General features: G+C 40.5%; 1 protein-coding gene across 1 annotated transcript in view; it reads left to right on the top strand.

Moving 5' to 3' along the window:
• The window catches only part of LOC147727486 (alcohol dehydrogenase 1-like), a 384,718-nt gene that overhangs the window by 201,961 nt on the left and 160,553 nt on the right, over positions 1 to 22,204 (top strand). Inside the window, exons 4-5 of the mRNA XM_086963637.1 lie at positions 6,199 to 6,286; positions 6,390 to 6,609. Coding sequence (XP_086819763.1) covers positions 6,199 to 6,286; positions 6,390 to 6,609 — 308 coding nt within the window. The remainder of the gene's footprint in view (positions 1 to 6,198; positions 6,287 to 6,389; positions 6,610 to 22,204) is intronic.

Below are 22,204 nucleotides of genomic sequence, written 5' to 3'. Positions count from 1 at the left end.
GAAAAAAAATCTAACTTGATTTTTTTCATTAAAAATATAGTCATATTAAAGCTAAATTAGAGTGTGTTTACTGCAAACATACAACATTCTCCATCATTTACAGGGAAAAGGTCTGAGTTTAAATAGCTGTGAGACTAGATTCCACAGTCTTCTGCAATAGAAAGGCTGGGCTACCCAGGTGAAAGTCTTGAAAGCAGGGATCAGTAACTTTTGACTCTGCTTCTGTTCCTTACCCTCAGTTTTCTTTCTGCATCTTTTCCACATAGTGTGCAGGAGGAATCGAAATTCTTCTATGGAGTCCACAGATGTCAGAGCACTGGTATGAATATTCATATTTCCAGCCAATACATCAGTCCATTTGGTACCATTAGCCCTGTTTTGCTGTTGATTCTATTCTATCACAACACTTGCAAAATACCAGTTAATATTATTGTAATGCAGTGGTGTTCTAGTTGAAAAACTGGAAAGGGTTTCTTGTGCAGGCCAAGGTGATATGGTGTTGTCATCCAAAGTAAAGGAGGGACTAACAAGTCTTTCATTTTGAGGATTTACAGTGTTGAACATATCTTACATTTTAGCTGCAGCTACAGATAACTCTAAGTTTTAAAAAAGTATCACTACACACTCTGCACAACATCTCGACAATACATAAATAAACATGCACATTTGCATAGAGGAAATAGCTTTTGGTCAGCTTGCTTCGGCCATTGGCGTTTTATGGACAAGCCCCTTCAGAAAGTGGTTCAATTGTATGTCATCACGTTGTGGATCGTTAAACAAAAACGGAGTGACCCTGTGCCCCTCAGAACCTGGGTATAAATTAGTAAACAAGAAGTGGTTCTGTCGGGTTTAAGTCAATTCTTTTTCAGCGCACCTAATGTCACACGCATATTTTAATTATAACTTTCAAATCAGTATCTCAACCACCTGAAAAGAAAATCTTTACAGACAATAAAGTCTGTGACTCAATCGTAATGTCTACTGTATATGTTATATCAGAATGAAATCATTCATCAATATTTACATATATAGTAGATCAAGTGTCAAAATACGGTACAATATATACATAAATGGTAATCATGTGACATATGTGCTCAGTGCTCAACAAGTGTGCAATACATACAGATTGATCAGGACTTATACACATAGGAGGGGGGAAAAAATCAGTAGTTGATGGCCTCAACGAACACGAAGAGACCGCGAGACAGATGGGCCAACTGTAACCCGCATGACACTTTCTAACACAGCGGTTCACATTTAGGCCAACTCTCAATGTACACCTTCAGTAAAATCCCACTAGGCCTCATACCACGGCAGGCAGAGTGAGTGACACCGACGGTGGGCCCTCTAAGGGTGACTGTACTTAGAAGAACTCAACACCCCTGCATACGTGCTGAATATCTTGAATTTGAATTTGAATTTGAATTGAATTTAGTCTTTATTGTTTAGTTAATTAAAACCATAACAAATTTCCTTCACAATATTCAACTGAAATTAAAATAAAATAACCTTAAAAAGAAATCACATAAACATTTTCAATAAAAATAATTCCAAATGAATATCTTTCCGAAAACCTTAAAATAAAAACTTCCTTCAGAATTTGCCCTCTGTCCTGATAAGTCTTAATGATGTTATATGATCGTTGACGGACTTGCTTTCAATTATTTTTCAAAGGCCAACAAAAACTTTACCAACTTACAATTTATTTGGGGAGCTGTTGATTCCAAGCAACCAATAACTGCAGTCCTGCATGTGCGTATTCTTTTAACCAGAAACATTTTTGTTAAGAAAAACGCTCGCTCCTTATTCAGCTTCTTACAGTGGCATATTATGTGGATTAAATCTTCCTTTGTGTTACCACAAAGACGACAATCAACAGAATCGATGTGCTTCCAGGTAGGCTCATCAGCAAGAGTTGGAAATTTCCCAAAGCGCAATGCCATAAATCTTTTTTTAATAAAAATAGAATAAGTTGTGTCCAAATATGCCGCCGGGGTGAGAGTTTTGTAGCTATTGATCACAGTCCATGAATGGGAACGATGAGAAAAAAATTCCTTATCAGTGATCAGCGAATGAAATTTGGCGGCCTTATTTAGTGCCTGTTTAAAAGAAATAAAGGGCAGATTTTTATCCCATAAGTTGGAGGAGCATGTTTGCTCAAGAGCATGTGACAGGAATTTGTTTGCCTCTGATTTTTCGTGCATTTCCAGTTTCTGCCATAGGAATTTGTTGAGATTATTATCGCTGGCATTTTTCTTAATTTGATACCACGCCTTGATGCATGTATAGTATCTTCCCAGTGATTCATTCATTAGACCGAATTCTAAGCGCAATTGCGCTGGTGAGGCTGACCTCGGGAGTTGGAAAATCTTTTTATACATTTTAGTTACTAAATTGTTTAGAAATTCGGAATCCTTGCCATGCATTGCAACGCTTGCATAGGCTACGGTTGGAAGCTCTTTGCTGGCAATCACAGTTAAAAGCGGTTTTAACAATGTACCTTCCAGTTTTTTTGACAAGGTTCAAAGTGCAAATATTAAAGCGCCTCCTCTTTGTGTCAAATAATTCTTCTGTTCTTTTAAGGAAAGTTTATCGTCAATATAATATCTCAGGTATTTATAGTGGTATACCTGTTCCAAACGTTTGCCTTCTAGCCAGATATTGTAGTGTGCATATCGTCGTTTGGTAATTAACATTGTTTTGGTTTTTGATGAATTAAGGGCCAGCTTGTTTGTAGACAGAAAATCTGAAAGTCCTTTTAACAGCCTGGACAAACCAACTTTAGTTAAACTCAGAAGCACAATATCATCTGCATATGCCAGATGAGTAAGTTGTAAGTTGCCTAATTTCGGAGAGTGAGCGTTGCAGTTAGTTAGTTTGTCGGATAGATCTGAAATAAATAGGTTGAATAAATGTGGGGCCAGGACGCAGCCCTGTTTTAATTTGATTGTAGTGTATACTTTTCTCGATAAAAGGGATCCATTCCCAAGTTTTACTTGCGTCCATGTATCAGAGTAAAATAATAACAGGCCCCTTAATATACTCTCAGGTATAGCCCATGCTCTCAGCTTTGCCCACAACAGGTTCCGATCCACACTGTCAAAGGCGGCTTGCAGATCTATAAAGCACAAGTGTAAATCCTGTTTAGTACGCTGACATCTTTCAGCAACCATGGTAATAGATAAAATATTCGAGGTAGTTCCAATCCCTTCTCTGAACCCAGTTTGATTAATAGAAATCAGTTCGCTTTCTCCTGACCAGTTAACTAAATCTTTTAAAAGTAGCGAAGCGAAATATTTAGCTTCAACGTCCTGCAGTTCGATTAATCGGTAATTGAGTGGGTTAGACTTTCTCCGCCTTTAAATATGGGCATGATTATAGAGCCTTGCCAGCCGGAACCAGATTGTAAGTCTGCAAAGAGTTTTTCAAAATGTATACTCCAGTATTCAGGTGCATGTTTATATACGGCTTGCCGAATTCCATTCGGCCCCGGGGCCCCATTACTTTTGCCCTTTTTAATTATTTTTATTATCTCCTCTACAGAATAGGTACAATACGTTGCAGCTGGGGTTGAAGTTTGACTTGGACTGCAACATTCTTCTTCAATTATCGTTTTGTTAGAATATTTCAAAGTGTGTTGGTTCCCTGTGATTGTTAATAATTTTGATTTAAATTTTGACGAGAGGAAAGTAACCCATTCTGTTTCCTGCACATTCGATGCAAGTATATTTTTAGGTCTAGTTAATTGATTTATTATTTTCCAAAATGTATTTGAATACGGATGCTTAGTGCTGAAAAGCAATTTGGTCCAAAAACTCATTTCTCCTTTTTTGAACTCCCAGACCTTCTTTTTGTATATTTTCCTTTGAGAAAGAAATGTATCCAATTGACACCCATCTTTGTCGTTCGACCACAGCTTTTTTGGGGTTCTTCGCAGGCCCCTTCTTAGATCTTGCAACTCTTTCGGCAATTTGCTATTTGGGCCAGCTCTCTTAGTCATAATATCTGGTCATTTCATTTTTGTCTTTAATTTCTTCAAGAAGAAAGACCATGTTTGTATCTTATTCATTGGGACGTTTCCAAGTTCTTCCAGCGTCTCCTCTATTGTCAGAAACCACTCAGTTTTGTTTGTGTTTGTCCAGTTAATACGTTTTTGATTGATTGTACCTACTTGGCCCTCTAGTATGTATGAAGGTTGGAATCTTTCCTTGCAGAAGTTGAATTTAATATGTTGCATAGCATGATCACTCTGGGGTGTATAATCAATATAAAAACTGATTAGAGAAGAGATTAACGAGAGGCTTATGATTGTGAAGTCCAATGTTGAGTGGGCATGCGGGCCATAATAAGTTTTTTTGGGCAGTCGATCTTCCTCAGTCCTGCCATTCAGGACTCACATGCCTTGATACTCAAGATCTGTTACTAGTTGGATACCTAATCCATCCTTTCGACTCCTCACCCCGCCTTGTGCCTGTTGGGGAACACACCAATCCATATTATCTGCTGTTAATATTTCATCTTCCTCCTGTGAAAATATCAGATTGGAATTAAAATCACCAGTTACTATGATATTCCAGGATGGCTCTGTGCTACGGAAGCCCATTATCACTTTACATAGTAGAGCATGTTTTTATCTTTTTGACTCCCAGTTTCGGTTGAGTGCAGTAATTAATCAGGATTGTCGTTTGATTATTAATAACTTTGAGATCTGAAAATTTAATTAATTGAATGCTTGAGTCAGGAGATTTAAGCTGTTCAGAAATAATTTTTAAGGCTGTTGACACATAGACTATGAGGCCTCCTATGGCTCGACCATAGTTTTTACATTTTTCTGCAGCAACAGTATAATGGGTGAAGCCAGCTAACGGGATGTCTTCTTGCAACCATGTTTCTTGCAAGGCGATTATATCGCAGTTGGCCCATTCATCTAAGGTTTGACCGTCCTCTAACAATCTTTTAGCACCTGCAATGTTCCATGATAGTACATGTATACCGTCATGTACTGCATAGTTCACCTTGTCTCTATTCGGTCAGTTCTTCCGCTTATCATTTAGCATGCTGGGAAGCCATTTCCAGTAATCCATTGTTGATATTGACTCCCCGCCTCTATCAGCTTCCCTTCCTTCCTGAATAGGAGCTGTGTCACCTCTGCCTTTAGCGTTATATAGAATTGAGTAAACTGGCTTTTCACCATCAAATTTATCCGGTTTCCTGGTGAGTAGCTGACTTCTAGGTTTCTTTAGAGGGAAAGGTTAGCGTGGGATACTGGGCCGAGAAACTTGTATGCCCCATGTTAGAAATAAATCCGATCTGCCTAGAATCAATTGCACTATCCCAGGAGTTTTCCAAGTGGTCAGTGTTTGTTCGTTGGTTTCATCCTTTGTCTCTCTTAGAAATTGAACTTGTTCAAGATCAGTGGTTTTAATATCTCTTAGTACCTTGATTTCAGCCATGAGTTTCAGGATGTTACTCCTATTTAGAATGTGATGACAACCCTGGGTTTTATACTCCGGTGTCCAGATAATTTGATGAAGTTCATCACTAGGCTTAGGAGAACGTATCCTTGGTTCTTTACCATCCGCTTGATTTGGTAAATTAACTTCCTTATTTGTTATGCAGAAGCTTAATTTACCCTGGTTCAAATTATTAGGTGTTTCTAATGTAGGTCTTAGAAAATGTCGTTGGGGGATTGCTTGAAAATCTTGTACTCCCATATCTGTGGCTGTTTGTGATAAGGAGGCTGTCATTACCTTTTCCACTGCTTCTGTGCGTTGTTCCGCAAAAACAGGTTGTCACTTAGTACTCACTTAGTTCGCTTTCATGATTATGCATCTAGATATCCTTCGGTGAAACACAGTAACATTCATTTGATAATACATTCTGTCACATTGCAAAACTGAGAGCTACTTATGTTCAATAAAATGTATTGAGAGCTACTAATATTATTAGTGTTGTATGATCTACATGTTTTTTTATATGTATAATAATTCAAGCAAGAAAAAGCTTTCTAATTTATTAAGCTGGGCTGCACACAGGTGAGCTACTCAGAGGTCGATGGAGAGCTGCAGTAGCTCACAAGCTACTTGTTGGAGACGCCTGGTATAGACATTACATTTGTAACATTTGAATGTATTAACAAATTCAATGCAATGTGCTGGGTAACCAAATACATATTAACTATGTTTTATTCTGTTGCAGGCAACAAGGTTGTTACTCTGTGTATGCCTCAGTGTGGAAAGTGCAAGAATTGCATAAATCCGAAGAGCAACTATTGTCTAAAGAATGAGTATGTTCGTGTTTTTATGCCCATGAGCTTTAAAAGCATATAGGCAAAATAAGGATTATTAGATACAAATGATCATAATTATAAGTCTGTGTCTCTTTAACAGCATGGCAACATTATCTGGACTGATGGCTGATGGCACCACCAGGTTTACCTGCAAGGGGAAACTAGTTCACAACTTCTCCAGCACTAGCACGTTTTCTGAGTACACTGTTGTGCATGAGGACTCTGTCGCAAACATTGATGATGCTGCCCCTCTTGATAGGGTTTGTCTGATTGGCTGTGGGTTTTCTACTGGGTATGGCTCTGTAGTCCATGCAGCCAAGGTAAGTCTCAAACTTTTCACTGTTATCCCAAAATATCAAAATCAGAATAGAAAAATCACATTTACATGAATAACTCTTTAAAAGCTGCTCATATTGGAGTACACAGACATCTAGCAACAGTCTCTGTTAGTGCATCATTTACTTTTAAAATCAGTGTCTTTAAAAATTAAAGCAATCTTTCCACTAGTGACCCAATGTAATTTTTTTTTGACGTAGATTACACTAGTGGGCAATTAAAAAAGGACTATATATGAAGCAATATAATAGTCTATTTCATTCTGTATGACTCACTAGTTTGAAGAGCATACACTGTACATTAAATCACTTCTAAGTTCTCCCAAATTGATGTCATATTGTGAACCCAGAGCCTGTTGCACAGACATCATACAGGAGTGCAGCGGCTTCCAGTGCAAAACTCGGGCCCGATTCACAAAGGTAAACTTACACTTTTTCAGTATTCGCAAACAACAATTTAATAGTAAGGTTATGACTGGAGAGACCACAGTCGGAGATGAGAACTCTGCACAAAAAAGATAGGACGGGCCTATCTTGTTATGTGCAGAGTTCTCCACCCCAACTGCAGAGTCTCCACAATCGTAAACTTACTGTTAAATCATTTGTTTGTGAATACCAAAAAAGACTAAACCTAAACAAAAGTGTAGGTTTAAGTTTTTAAATCTGGCCCACCCATTTCAAACAATGTGTTTCCAATGGACATACCATGTATCTGAGTGCAGGGCATGAGTGGAGCCTGTGTTCAACAGGTATTGGGACACAGAGTCTGGGTGCAGGGTATGACTCTATGACAGCTTTTCTGGATTATTATGTTTCTTTAATATTACATGTTTCATTTAGTGTAGGTACCTTAAAAGAACTTGACATGTATGGATTCCATTGGAAGGCATTATTACAAACATCAAATTTGAAACACTGACCCATCGCCAAGAAAATATGATGCCAGGGCAGCTGTCTATTGTTCAGGTTTTGAATCTCCACAAGATGCTGTGGGCTAAGGAGAACTATGGCAGCTCACAGCTATCCCATGTCCTGTTTTCAATTGTGAATTGAGAACCTATCAGGTTTTAGCTTTCCCGTTGAGGGTGTGGATTGAAGTGGAGGTCACTCTTCAGCCGATGGTTCCTTTAGTTGACTGAGAGTCAAGGGAGTTAACAACAAATTTAAAATGTAACTTTCCGTGTAGCCCATTTGGCCACACAAAGAGGACATGGAATCGGTAGGTAACATACATTTTCAGCAATATATGTATGTCTCATTCTTTGATGAGTTTAAGCTAATTTTTTTTTAAATAAAAAAATTATATGTATGTGTATTTTTCTAATAGCCCTGAAGAAGTCTCTTTGGAGACGAAACGCGTTGGCTATGATATGTGGAATGTAAAGAAAATCTACTTGTGAAAAATAAAAAATAAAATTTCGCTAAGAAACATACACCCTGGAACTGGACGTTTTCTTTATGCTCTATTGTTATTGAATACTGATATGCTACGTCAAGATTAATGTATATAGTGCTGAAACTCATTGCATTGAGTGTTGTTGTAGGACTTGTTCCTATATTTTTTAGGGATTATAGAGGGGAGTACTCCCTGGTTTCATGCACTATCTAATAATCAGACACAGTATTCATTTGTTGTGTGCGGATTCAATCAGCCTCTACCCTCAGGTTTCTGGTCTTTAACGTTTAGTACGTTAATTACAATTTAGTAATCAAACCAAAATAGGTGCATATCCAGATCACATTATAAAGATACAGAATCATAACCGGCAAGCTGAAATGCTGGAATAGGTTCAGTCTCAGTAGTGTAAAGCATTCAAAGAATACAGTCACAGCAATACAGATACTAAGAACAATGAATTGGCATTCCTTTAGGAAACTCTGATCTTCTTTTCTAAACATGAACAAATGTAAGGGTCATCTAATCCAGGCTGTAAGCTTGTATGAGAATGGTTTAGGCTACTGGGTCTCAAAGAATTTAGGAATAATGGAAGGAAGTTGTTAGCATAGTGAAGACTCCAGTAAAAGTCTTCTGGACAGGGAAATCCATGTTTAACATGGAGCTACATATCGAACAGTGTCAACATTAACAAAAAACAGAAAGTTCAAGAGTATCCATATCTCCTAACCTGCCACCAGAAACCCTAATCCTTTCTCCTTCTCACAGTGTGCATCTGAAACATCCATTGGTTTTCCCATCCCACAGAGCTCAAATGACCAAGTTAGCATGGGGAACCCTTGTTCCTGATATGCAATGAATTAGAAGTTTCTTCCGCTAATTGAATCATTCCATTCTTGCCAAAATGTATCGTCTCCGGACTCACAATCTCTCATACACAATACTCCTTTCTCTAGCTGTGAAATCGTGAAAACGCACCTGCAAAGAATAAGAACATGCAGAGCAAGGAATAATACATTTCATGTTAAGAATTAAAGGCCTAGTCAAGCTAACGTTAGTTAAACATTTGCAATGTGCACTTTGTATACACAAATAAATGTGCACACTTAGGGGTCGATTAGGATCGCGGACGGACTTGCGTCCGTCCGCGACCCCAGAGCAGGAGGGAACCTCCGCATGGCATGCGGAGTTCCCTCCTGTGCAATTAGGATGTGACCGCCACCCTGGCGGTCACATCCTCTATTTTTAACATTGCCGCGGGTGCAGCTTCAAGCTGCACCCGCGGCAATGTTAAAAATGCACGCATTACATTTGCATGCAGAAAGAGGCAGGCACCGCGCGGTGCCTGCCGCTTTCTGCATGCAAATGCAGGGGGGTACCATAGGTACCCCCCATGTGCGCCCCCCACCCCCCCTTCACCTAGGGGGCCCGCAGCGGGCCGCCGCAGTGAAGTTCCGTATGCTTTTCCGCGGCGGAAAACCTGCCGCGGAAAAGCATACTTTACTGGCCATCCTAATATGGTGGACGGTGTCTGGAAGACACCGTCACCATATTAGAGCTTTTCCGCCGCGGTTGTAATCCGACCGCGGCGGAAAAGCTGCGGCCGGAAACCAGGACCCACCAGCCATCCTAATCTGGCGGTGGGTCTTTGGTCAGTCCGCTGCGGATTTTCCGCATCCTCGGGGCCGGCGGTGGCTTCCGCCGGCCCCGAGGATGCGGAAAATCCGCAATCATAATGACCCCCATAATGTCAGGATATATGTAAAGCATGAATAAATGAATTCATGATTACATGTTGAATATACTTTTAATAAATGCAGTATGTCTTGAAATACAAGTGTCAATGTGACTGAGATCTACAAATCTTCATGTTAAGCTAAACATCAGTACACATGTGTATATAAATCTCTAGTTTCTACGGTGACTACACCTCAGTAATGCATTTTTAAAGCTTCACTTTAGGTTAATAAAGTTAAGGTACACAGTGTATATGGTGTCAGGTACACACACAAACACACGCATACACACACACACATATATATATATTCATTGAAAAAAGCATAGATTTTAGGGGTGTTATAGTTAGCTGGATATTTCAATCATACAAAACCCTTGAAATTCCTCTGTTATAGTTAGTTGTTGTACTAACTGTAACTCTCGCACCCGCAATCCACTGGCGATGATGTCACATATTACATCATTCATGACATGGTCAGTGACATCACTGATGACATCACTAATGACATCTCAAATGACATCACTGATGACATCATCCAGTGAATGTGGTTTGGTTCCATATGTCAATTTGTATTATATATATATATAGCAATCTGCATTGAAGAATGAGTGGATGTATAAGTGTCTGGATGGAGGATTTAGTAGCAGTGTGATTGACTGTTTACTTGACTAATTTATAGTGTCTCACTAAATATATTGGATAGTGACTAAAGTGTGTGAATATCTGTATTATTTTCTCAGTTGTTCTGTAAACTGCTGCACCATTTGGTTACTAGCTACGTGAAAGTGTATATTAGTTATTGATTAGTTAACTGATTATTTGTACGGGAGAGTGAATGTAGTGTGGTTCGGTGGGGGATGTGTGACTGCCCAAAGATGATTCAATAGTTGATTCAGTAGGTATAGGACGTTAAGAAAACATATAATAGATGTTTGGGTGATTGAATTTTTTATATAGATTTGCTGATGAGCAATATATCTCTCAATGGTACATGTCCAACAAACTAGAATAATAAACGGCAGTGTATGTGACATTTGTTGTATATAAATAAGTATACACAGCAGTGGAGGTTTCTCCCGTTACGATGCGCTATAGTGGTGACTTATCATGGTCCCTCTACGAACTAAGGAATAACAAACCCACCTCCACGCAGCAAGACGTTTGAATTTATTAAGTCTACTACCCTAGCTATTGAACGCTAACTTGGACGTCGTTTTATGCTCTATATTAATAGGATCAAGTGACCAAGATTGTAAGGATCGCGTCCCTTTGAAAACTTTTTATTCAGACTCATATTGCTTGTGTGACTCTAGAGTTCTTTCACATCTACACTGGGAATCAAGACTCGTGTTTTATCAACACCACTGCGTAATTCCCTTTGCCTTGAAAAAGTCTCCAAGAGACGAAACATGTGTCGGCAGTACAAGCTGGAAATACCTTTAATGTATATGAAATAAAGAATTTGAAGTCTAACATCTGGTCTGGATCCGTATTTTGAAAGTCCACTTTCTGCAAATGAACTCTAACCTCAGAACTTGTGAATGACAATAATAATCATTTGGAATACTACATAATTTTGAGAGTGCTTGATAGACCTGTTTTTCTCTTTGGTTCTTGATATTAGCAATTCTTGCTAGTTTGACACCCCTGGTGGTGGGTGTATAACAGGACAACAGTGCACCTCATATAAATAATTGTATACAATCTACATTACACGTATACGTGCTTTGAGAACTGTATTACCCGAATGTGCGGACGTTTTCTCTGTTAGAGAAACACTACCACCACATATCCTTATTGCAAGCATACATAAGACTCAGTGATTGCATGAGTGTCTGGATGGATAACTGTTTACTTGTAATAGTGATTTTATAACACACTAAGTATGAGATACTATCTATATGAATAAATGAAGTGGTGTTTGTATAAGTGTGTAGCTGAGTAAATATAAGTATGATCCATTGTTTGCATATGTGAGTAGGATGACTGCATAAGTAAATAGGATGTGTGCTGGTGTGTAATGTCAATATTGGTGTATAAGTATATTTGATAGTGTTCTATTGATAATTTACAGCATGTATGAGTGAATATATAGGAAATTGATTACATGTTTGTGTAGATCTAGCAATGACTGAGTGGATTTTTAGATACTTGTATTGATGTGTCAATGGATTCAAATATGGTACTCTGTATTTTACAGTGAGTGATGAAAGATTATAGAAGTGTATGATGAAGTGTATCTGATTGTCATGTGGATGATATCATCAGTGATGTCATCAGTGATGTCATTTGAGATGTCATCGGTGATGTCATCAGTGATGTCACTGACCATGTCATGAATGATATAATATGTGACATCATCACCAGTGGATTGTGGACGCGAGAGTTACAGTTAGCACAACTAACTATGACGGATGAATTTCAATGGTTTTGTATGAGTGAAATGTCCAGCTAACTATAATACCCCTAAAACCTATGGTTTTTTCAGTGAATTTCTAAGGTTTTTTAAATGATAATTCCTAACTATAACCTATGGTTTTTTCAGTGAATTTCGATGGTTTTTTAAATGATAAATCCTAACTATAACCTTCTTGAAACCTATGTTTTTTTCAGTGCATTTCGAAGGTTTTTTAAATGATAATTCCAAAGTATAACCTGCCTGAAAGCCAAGGTTATTTTCAGTGATTTTGAAAGATTTGTTCAATAACAATTTTTAAATCTATTAATTGTTATATTTATTTCTTTGATACTAATTACAAATGTATTTTGAATATATTCATTTTTAGATATCTTATTTTTAAGATTACATTACACATTTTTAATATATATCGTCTTTAAAAAATGTAATATATATATATTTTTTAAAATATTTTTTTTTACAATTTTTGGAGCAGTCCCGCACCCAAAGCTAACCTCTCTCGATTGCTGCACAGAACGTAGCCGTCATTTTACAATTTTTCTTTAGGATGCACGTAGGTTGTGCGATGGGTACATATTTTCATGCGTGATTGCTATGCGACCCGTATGTGACTTCAAGCGCATACGCAACATATACGTATCATGCCACACCACTCACGCGCATTTCCGCCTGACGTCATGTATGTGCTCAATTCGGTGAACGCGCGACTTCCGCGAAGCTTTTCGATATAAAAAAAGATATATATATATATGTATTTAATAAAAATATTAAGGGGAAAAAATATTATTCTTTTCATTTTAATAAACTTTTATTACTTTTTAATGCAATTTGGAGAAGTCGTCCTAGATGCGTGCTGCGTGTACGCACCCAACACGATCCCATGTGACCAAAAAAAAAGATTTCATTCGTTTATAACACTTACTGTTCTAACTATTGAAACCCACCCATTTCAATTACTCTTCTTAGACCTTTCTTACAAGAAGACCTATCCTGAAAAGAACGTCACTTTTTGTTTATTGGAAACCTGAACTACTTTTTTGGATTAAAAAATGGCTACACCACTGCAAGAAACATCTGATTCTTATGATTTTGTTACTCAACAATTTGTACCAGAATCTCACCCTCCCAAAAGATACACATCCATCATATGGAAATGCTTTACTTTTTCAGAGGGGCAAAAGAAATGTAATGCCACCAAAGTAACATGCAAGATTTGCCAGGCAGTATTGTCCAGAGGAGATCCAAACAAGAAATACTCCTGTAGCACTGCTAGTATGCGCAAGCACCTCCAATCCATGCATCTTGTCAACTATGCTCACGAAGAATGTAGAAGACTGCGCCAAAATGTACCTCCACCACTGGCAATACCAAGTACCTCTGCAGCATCACCTTCAACATCACAACGAAACATACGTCCCCAATTCATAAAAGTTAGAATGCACTGCGTGAAGTGCAATCGTTTAATTTGTTATGGGGAGCAATCAGCAGACCTAGTTTGCAGAGCAATTGATAACCATCAATGGTAGTTTTTTTTGTATTCCCTCAAAGTTCATGGTTTTCTTCGTCCTGTTGACTTTTTTTTCTTTCTAAAAAAAACAAATAAAACGTTCTTAAAATAAAAAAAATATATAAAAGTATTAAAAAAAAGTAATTTTCAGAACTAACCACGCTGGTTAAAGAAAGAGATAAATGTATATGCTAGTGTGTGAAAGTTTACATAAATGTATACATACTGCATAATTGAGTAAAGAATGCATTTGTCATATATGGTGAATGTATAACTGCAGAACTATAAGAAAGTGCAGTACCATGGCACTGTAAGCTCTTTAGCTACAGTGTGCTGAGCTACTTCCGAAGGACAGAGATGCAACATATGTACATATATATGTTGGAAGTCTGTCCTTCCCTCTGCACTCCTGCTTAAACAGCAGCCATGTGGTAATACATGCACCCTTGCACCATGGTGCAACAATATCTGTTTCGAGTGGAGTTTGTTTTTGTGCAGGAAGACACACCTTCCTGCACAAAAACAATCAGTGTAGGCATTTTTCTCCTACAATGTATGCTGTGTATTGTAGCGTACAATAAAAGAAAAAAATTAGAAGATATGAAAAAAATTCCACGGCAGGTTTGCAAGCTCTCTGCGCCACCAATACGTCACTTTTTGTGACGTACTGGTTGCACAGGTGGCTCCTCCATATTTACAAGGAGACAAAAAGTTACCCTGCATGACTATTCTTTTCCTTTTAAATACTGCCCCTTCATACGCAGCTTTACGTATATATATTACATCATTCATGACGTGGTTAGTGACATCACTGATAACATCACTGATGACATCAACTATATGGGAGCAAATGCATTACGGGGGTATGCTATGGAGGTGCAGTATGGGGTATGGCAGATATTTCCCCATTACAAATTCTCGAGAATAAATTCCTGAGACGGGTTTTATCTGTGCCTAATTCAACATCGACCTATATAGTGCATAAGGAGCTGGATACACCGTGTATAAGCGACTTGATTAGTGTAGCGGCCCTTATACTGTGGCACCGAATCTTCACTAAAGAAGAATCTCACTTCACTAAAGAAATAATTTTAGATTGCCTCACATTGGACCACCATAGGAACATACAATGGCTGCATTACATTTGTAGCCTTATGGCTGAGTGAAATATGGTAACCCACTTTAAAGACCCTGTGAGCATACAGATTTATGGTAAGATTGAGTTTAAGAGGAGATTCCTGAAATGCAGAGAAACTAAGAGGTTAACCGAACTTAGTATAATATCAGGTATTAAATCATACTGTGAAGGACCACTTCTCTTTGGTATACAACCATATGTAATTTTTACAAGAAATGTACATCACAGATTCTACCTGACGCGATCAAGGTTGGGTACACTCCACTTTCAAGTAGCATTCCCAGAGATGGGAAAGTGGAGTTGAGATGTACCTAAGTGCCCATGTGACGGTACATGCTCTCAGAGCACTTTGCACTTTATACTCTTCTGTAATTTTTACAGGGACATCAGAAAATCGATTTTGAGACCCCCTTTTCTATCAAATAATTTGTATTTTTATAACTCTGCCTTTTATCATGTTTGTAACTTGGAAAATTCATCGATATGCAATGCAGTGCTCCTTTTTACCCTGATGCAATTAAACGGAGAAAGGATCTTATTCCTCTGGAATTTCTAAATTATGAACTTCATGCTGGGGGTAGTGTATTAGGGTTTAGGGTAGTGTAGTGGTGTTTGTGAAGTGTAGGGGTTGTGCTGGGGGTATGTATTAACATTACACTATGACCATCCAAAGCACAATTATCAGTAGTAACCACCCAAAAATTCCAGGTGGAGTAATCAGCAGAATGCTAGGAAAACGTTTATCAATATGAAATACTTCTAATCAAGTACAATTCAAATCATTACATGCATTGTGCCACAAATGATATTACCACAGCAGTAAGTCTCCCCAACTTAGAGTGGATAAACATGTTTCATGTGACAGACCCATAGGCCAACGCAACAGCTTCCACATGCTTCAACACCCTCCACATACTCGGCAAGACCTTCAAATAGACCCAGCCCCAGAATAAAGGAAGACCATCACCAAAGCACTCATCACCAGCAGGCTGGACTACGGGAAAACCCTCTATGCCGGAATCAACAAATTTCTACTCCATAAACTTAAGACTGTCTAGAACACCGCAGCCAGACTCATTCTCAGCATCCCACAACAAGACCACATTACCCAGCATAAACGAGCACTCCACTTGCTTCCCGTCGAAAAAAGAGTGACCTTCAAGCTGCTCACACACACCTATAAAGCCCTCCACAACACCGGACTCCAATACCTCAATCTCCTTCTACACCCCCAAATGAAGCCTCCACTCCGCGGACCAGACCTTGACCGAAATCTTCTGTATCCACAGAACCAGACAGGAGGCACACCCTTCTCCTACATCATGGCCAAGACCTGGAATGAACTGCACCTCGGCATCAGATGAACCACCACACTGAAAGCATTCAGGAAGAGCCATAAGACCTAGCTTTTCGAGTCACCAAATCTGCACTAATCCCCCCCACATACTTCCCCAGCACCTGTAAACCCTCACAGGGGAGTACTGTGCTCTATAAATCCCTAATTGATTAATTGATACACCACCACAGTGTGTGTTTGAGTGTTATCAACAGCCCTGCCATTCGTTTGGCTGTCTGTAACTCTTAATGGTAGTGAAGTGAGCAGTACTACCTTCTTTAATATACACAGAATCTCTGAGATTGGCTTGGTTTGGCTTCACCTCTGAGAGCTACTTTCAGAGTGCTGGTGAGCTACCAGTAGCTCCCGAGCTACTAGTTGAAGACACCTGGTATGTATAATCAGGGGGGAATTGTAGTCCTGAAGCACAAATGTGAAGGTTATTACCTCACACATGCATAATACATAGCACTTTGAACCACTCCATTCCCTAAAGCCTGACTCACTGCATGAGTACATGCTCACTGACTGAATGATTACATTAATATAATTAAAGACACTGGGTGAATTCTTAATTGGTTGATTTTTACTTTAGTGAATGAATTACTACATGGTACTGAAAGACTAATTTTGAAATTGCAACAGCAGTCACACTGTGTTTGCTGGAGAATATAGATAGTGACCAGGGAATTGTAGGCCTAAAGCACAAGTGTGAAGGTGGTTACACCACTACATGCATAATGCATAGTAGTTTGAAGCACTGCATACCCTAAAGCCTGGCTTACTGCAAGAGTGTACGTACTTATGTAACTGCAAACACATCAACCAACCAAATCATTCTCTCTAAATTTTGCCAAATGGACACTGATGCATAGTGTGGTTCTAGACAAATAACAGTATCCCCTGCCGTTTATAAATAAAGATTAAAAATAGTACATAAATAAATGTAGTAAAACTTGCAGTATTGGAATTAAATAAATTAATACTCGGATATAAATTAGAATACTCAAAGTTTAATAGAGAGTATCTCTGGCATGGGTTGCAGGGAAAATAGGGGTTTAGGGTAATGAAGAATAATAAAAAAAGTTTTACAAAAAAAGGGAAGTTACTAGAATGATAAGTCGAAAAAAAAGGGGGATGAATGTTAGGACATGCTGCTGTGGCTTGACGTGCCCTTGCTGGCATCATCACCCCCCCTGGTTCACCATTCTCAAATATCATTAATCAACTGCAAAGATTAGTCAAACCAACATAGGTTCCCCTATGAGAAGCTTTACCGTTATTAATTCCACCTGATTGAAGCATACTTAGAACATTCAGAATTTTAAACCGCCTTTCCTTCATATCCAACATATACAACTTTCATCTTTGAATAACTGCTAAAGCAACATTTCGTGGCTACTCCAGAAGAAGGCGCTGGTCGCCGAAACGCGCATCGAGAACAACTTTATGACATTTTACCCCTCTTCTTTTTTCACCCCCCTTTTTTTAATTGTGATTTTTAACTGTATTGTGATATCATGTAATGTTGGTTTGATTAATCTTTGCAGTTGATTAATGATATTTGAGAATCAACTTTTTATTAGTGTTTTTTATCTCTCATGTTAATAAAATCAAAGTCACTAACTTTTTGCTTTATTAGTAATTTTCTCTCCTTTGTCACTTTTTTATGAGCACCAAGTATTGAATTGCCTAGGTTGTTACATTTCATAAGTTGTTTATCCCTGACCTAGGAATTACCATATCCATATTTTCAGGGGGTCCTTGTTAACTATAAATAAGGATACAGAATAGGCACAGGCAGAGTTTGCGGTGTTCCGCTACACGAAACTCTGTGAAGTGACAAAAAACTCTGCAAGCTACATGGAGTTCCACGAGTGTTGGAGTGTATTACCTTCAACCATTTGCACTGATGTTTAGTGCCAGGTGTTTGTCCCAGCTTGAACTGCATCTTGCACAGTGCAAGAGGGAGCAGCTTCTTCCTGTTGCTCGAGTAGAAGTTCTACTCAAGCGGCTGCTTCCTAAACTCGAACGGGAGGTTTCTCAACGCGAGCAGTAGTGACCATCCACAGCCGCCCGTTTTGAAAAATCTTGCTGGGATGGAGTCTAGCATTGGATTTTCCACGTTCGCCGCCGCCAACTAACTGTTGGCGAGCATGAGCAGGGTAAAAACTCTTTTTTGGAACTCCACATACTCCGTGAACAGAGAGCGGAGTTCACCACCCAGGCCTAATACAGAACACACCATGTCATCCAGTACTTTGTAATAATCAAGAGTCATGTCATCTTTAATGTTGACAAGCGCATTTGCAAGTACAGCTGGCAGTCTCATTACTCGCCCCATGATTATTTTGTGCACCGACAGTCCTGTCCTCCAATCAAGAATACTGATAAGATTCATCAACACAAGAGGCAAAACATCCTGCACACATCAATGTCAGGACCTCATTACTGAAATGAGTTACTCGGTCTGACTCCAGAGAAGTCAGGAAATCGAACCTGGGGATCAGTACCCTCAACAACAATTTAGCTACTGTGAGACTTTAATTCCTCCTGATAGGGTAAGCTTCAACCCAATGCAAGAACATGTTCACAAACACTAGGACATATCTCAGACTGTTGCACACAGATATTTCGATACATTCCAACTGCATCCTATTAAAGGAACCACATAATCGTCCTATGTGGCTCAGGGTCACTGCAGTTCTTTTCCCTACATTCCTCTGCTGACACACAACACACCTGTGACACAATCACAGAGGAACTCTTTGAGTGAGGAGGACTCCTCTCGAGTTAAACTTCTGGAATCTTGGGATGTGGATACTCCTCAGGCCCTTAACCATTTCCCTGCGCTCTCCCTGGAGGGACTCAATCTCCTCCTAGATAAAACGAAATCAGCTTCTCCTCTGGACCCGGTTCCTTTGAAAATACTAAAGGACTGTAGGGACATCATTCTTCCTCCGATGTTGGAAATAATGAATGGAGCCATGGAACAAGGTATTTTCCCGGTAGCATGGAAGAGAGCTATTGTAAAGCCTCTTCTTAAAAAGTCTACCCTGGATCCCGGCATATTGAAGAACTTCAGACCAATATCCCTTCTGCCGGCCCCTGCTAAGATGCTGGAGGCCCACTTGAATTCTCATATTTCCAATTTCCTTGATGCTTCAGGGTTTTTGGATGGGTCCCAACATAGCTTTAGAAAGCTTCATAGCACGGAGTCTGCTTTGACTAAAGTCACGGATAATATCCGCCGGAAAGTAGATCTGGGTCAAACCACCGTGCTTGTACTGCTGGACCTTACAGCAGCATTCGATACCCTGTCTCCCTGCACTTTAACATCTAGGTTAAGGGAGGCAGGGGTAGCAGGACCGGCTCTCAGTCTCCTGAGCTCTTTCCTACATCAACGAGAGCAGCGTGTAATGCTAGGAGATTACCTCTCCCCTGCTAAGTCTTTGCAATGCGGGGTGCCACAGGCGTCGGCATTGAGTCCGACCCTGTTTAATATCTACGTGGCCCCCTTGCAAGACTAGTAAGATCTCAGGGGATGAGGTAGTGTCGTATGCCGACGACACGCAGATTATGGTGTCCCTGACCCACTCTGTGAATGTCACTGCGTCCAACTTTAGGTCCTGCATGCAACTTGTTGCAGAGTGGATGATTTTCAACTCCCTAAAGTTGAACGGTGACAAGACAGAGGTCCTGGTCTTTGGCAAAGACCAGGGCATGTGGTCAGGTGAGTGGTGGCCCCCATCTTTAGGCATCTGCCCCACTCCTACACAATCTGCTAGGAACCTAGGCGTCATCTTTGACACCGGGCTCTCCATGGAACTCCAGGTCAATAGGACGGTGGCCACCTGCTGGGGTGTCATCAGGACTCTGAAAAGAATCGTCCACTATCTTTCCCCACAGGCACGTAAGCAGGTTGTGATCGCTCTTGTTGGCTCAAGGCTCGACTATTGTAATTCACTCTACGCCGGGGCCAACAAGGGCCTTCTGCAGCGCCTGCAGGTTGTACAGAATGCGGCGGCGCGTTTTGTTCTGGACCTGCCTTGGCTGTCCTCTGTGACCTTGGCTAGGAAGAATCTCCATTGGCTCCCTATTCCCTCCAGAGTTTTGTTCAAACTTCTCTGCCTCACGTATAGTGCCCTGATGGCAGGCCCGGCTGATGCCCTTGGATCCTTGCTCACTAGGTATGTCCCAAACAGATGTTTACGCTCTCTAGAGCTAAACCAACTGGTAATCCCACGCGCTAAGAAGGCTAGATGGGGGAGCAAGGCCTTCTCCATTCTGGCACCCCAGTTATGGAACACACTTCCCCTGGAGATCAAATCACAGCCTTCACTTGATCTCTTCAGGAAAGCGTTGAAAACCTGGTTTTTCACTAAAGCATATCAGTAAGCTCCTGCATCTGACTGCCGTCAGCTAGTTGTTTGAGTTAGGCGCCTTGACGCCCATTGGGCATAGTTGCGCGTTACAAATGCCATTTCATTCATTCATTCACAATCCTTCAGCCATCAATCTGAATCTGGGGTTAAACAAAGTTTGGGGAAACAGACGGACTATGGCATCCCTCCCTGCCTGAGCAGGACCATAAAAAATGCCTAGCCAATGAGGGCGATTGAGTATCTGGCAACACAGATCTTCCATCTGCTGAAACCCACATGTCATCATCTCTTTTGACACAGCCTGCTCTGACCCAGCGTTGCTGTCCTGACTCTGACACTACCTCCTGCAACCGCTTAACTCCTTCCCATGTATAAACTGTTGTTAGCAGAAGGTTGTTATTGGTATCATCTGTAGTCTATTTTGAGTATTCATCATTGAATATACAAGTTCCATGAGCACAGTATCTTGCAACTTCATCTGTATACTTGTCACATAGCCATCTCTGCTACAGTGTGCAGACCATTTCACAACTGCAATCTGGGTAGGCACTGTAATGCTTCAAGCTGTTTGTTCACATGCTCCTGGTTACTTAAAGGAGACCCTGAAGAAGTCATAATTTCCTTTTGTGAGCAAAACTGTCCAAAGTCGTGGACAACACCAAAGCCCTACTGACTGTCAGTGAAAATCGTCACTTTCAGCTGGTCTGAAACAGAGCACGCTCTCGTAAGAGCAACCAATTAAGCTACTGGTGTGGAGAACACTCCTTGAAGCCAATGTGTTTCAGATACACCTGAGACTGTACAAACTGTGTAGGTAGCTCTTAGATTTCCTTCATGGTCTCTCAAACAAGACTTATGAATAAACAGTATGAAAACAGACTCTGGTAGTGGCTCATCCTATATGCTTGGTCTTGGCTTGGTGCATAGTTCAGTGACATTGAGAGAGTTGTGCTGTACTTCTCCCTCTTCACCCTCAGTTTCAGGTAGGGGTAGCAGAGTGGTAGGGTTCAAGATAACACACCTCTTCAAACTCACATATTCGGCAGTCAACATTTTCTACTCCTAGTGGGTCAAAAAGGCTGTTTGTCAAATGTTGGGTGCGGGTACTGGTTAACACTATTTAAACTGAATGGGGCACAAACACAGAAAGGGGAGAACATGGTGTCTGCTAGTTGAGCAGCCGCGAGTGTCCGTGATTCCACTCTATGCTGTGTAATGGTTAACGTGCTGTTACCTTGGGTTTGAAGATTTTCGCTGTTTGTGCTGGTGTCTTTTCACCCCCGGAGGTCCTGGGCGTCTCCAGGACCGTGGTGGCGGGTTGCAGCCACCGCGGCGAAGTGGGCTCCGAGTCGAGCGGGGAGTCGGATGCATTGGAGGCCGGACGGCGCTCTCCGCCTGCCTTGCTTCCCATATTGGTGTTTGGCCGCCCTGGAGCTGAGCGGTGGCCCGAGGGCTCCTCCAGGTCGGCGCTGACAGCCCCAGTATCGGGCGCTTTTTCGGAGCAGAGACTGGCAGCGCAGTGGAGCGTACGATACCGGGCGGCAGGGCCGCCGTGGGGCTGCAGGATACGGGGGTGCTTTCTGGCATAGCAGAGTCTGTGTTTTCTGATCACTCCCTGGAGCCCCTCACCTCGGGTTTGTCTGCAAATCAAGCAAACGATA

Source organism: Lissotriton vulgaris, chromosome 3_1 (genome assembly GCF_964263255.1).
Source record: "Lissotriton vulgaris chromosome 3_1, aLisVul1.2, whole genome shotgun sequence".
Lineage (NCBI taxonomy): Eukaryota > Metazoa > Chordata > Amphibia > Caudata > Salamandridae > Lissotriton > Lissotriton vulgaris.
This window is presented reverse-complemented; position numbering and strand designations above follow the sequence as displayed.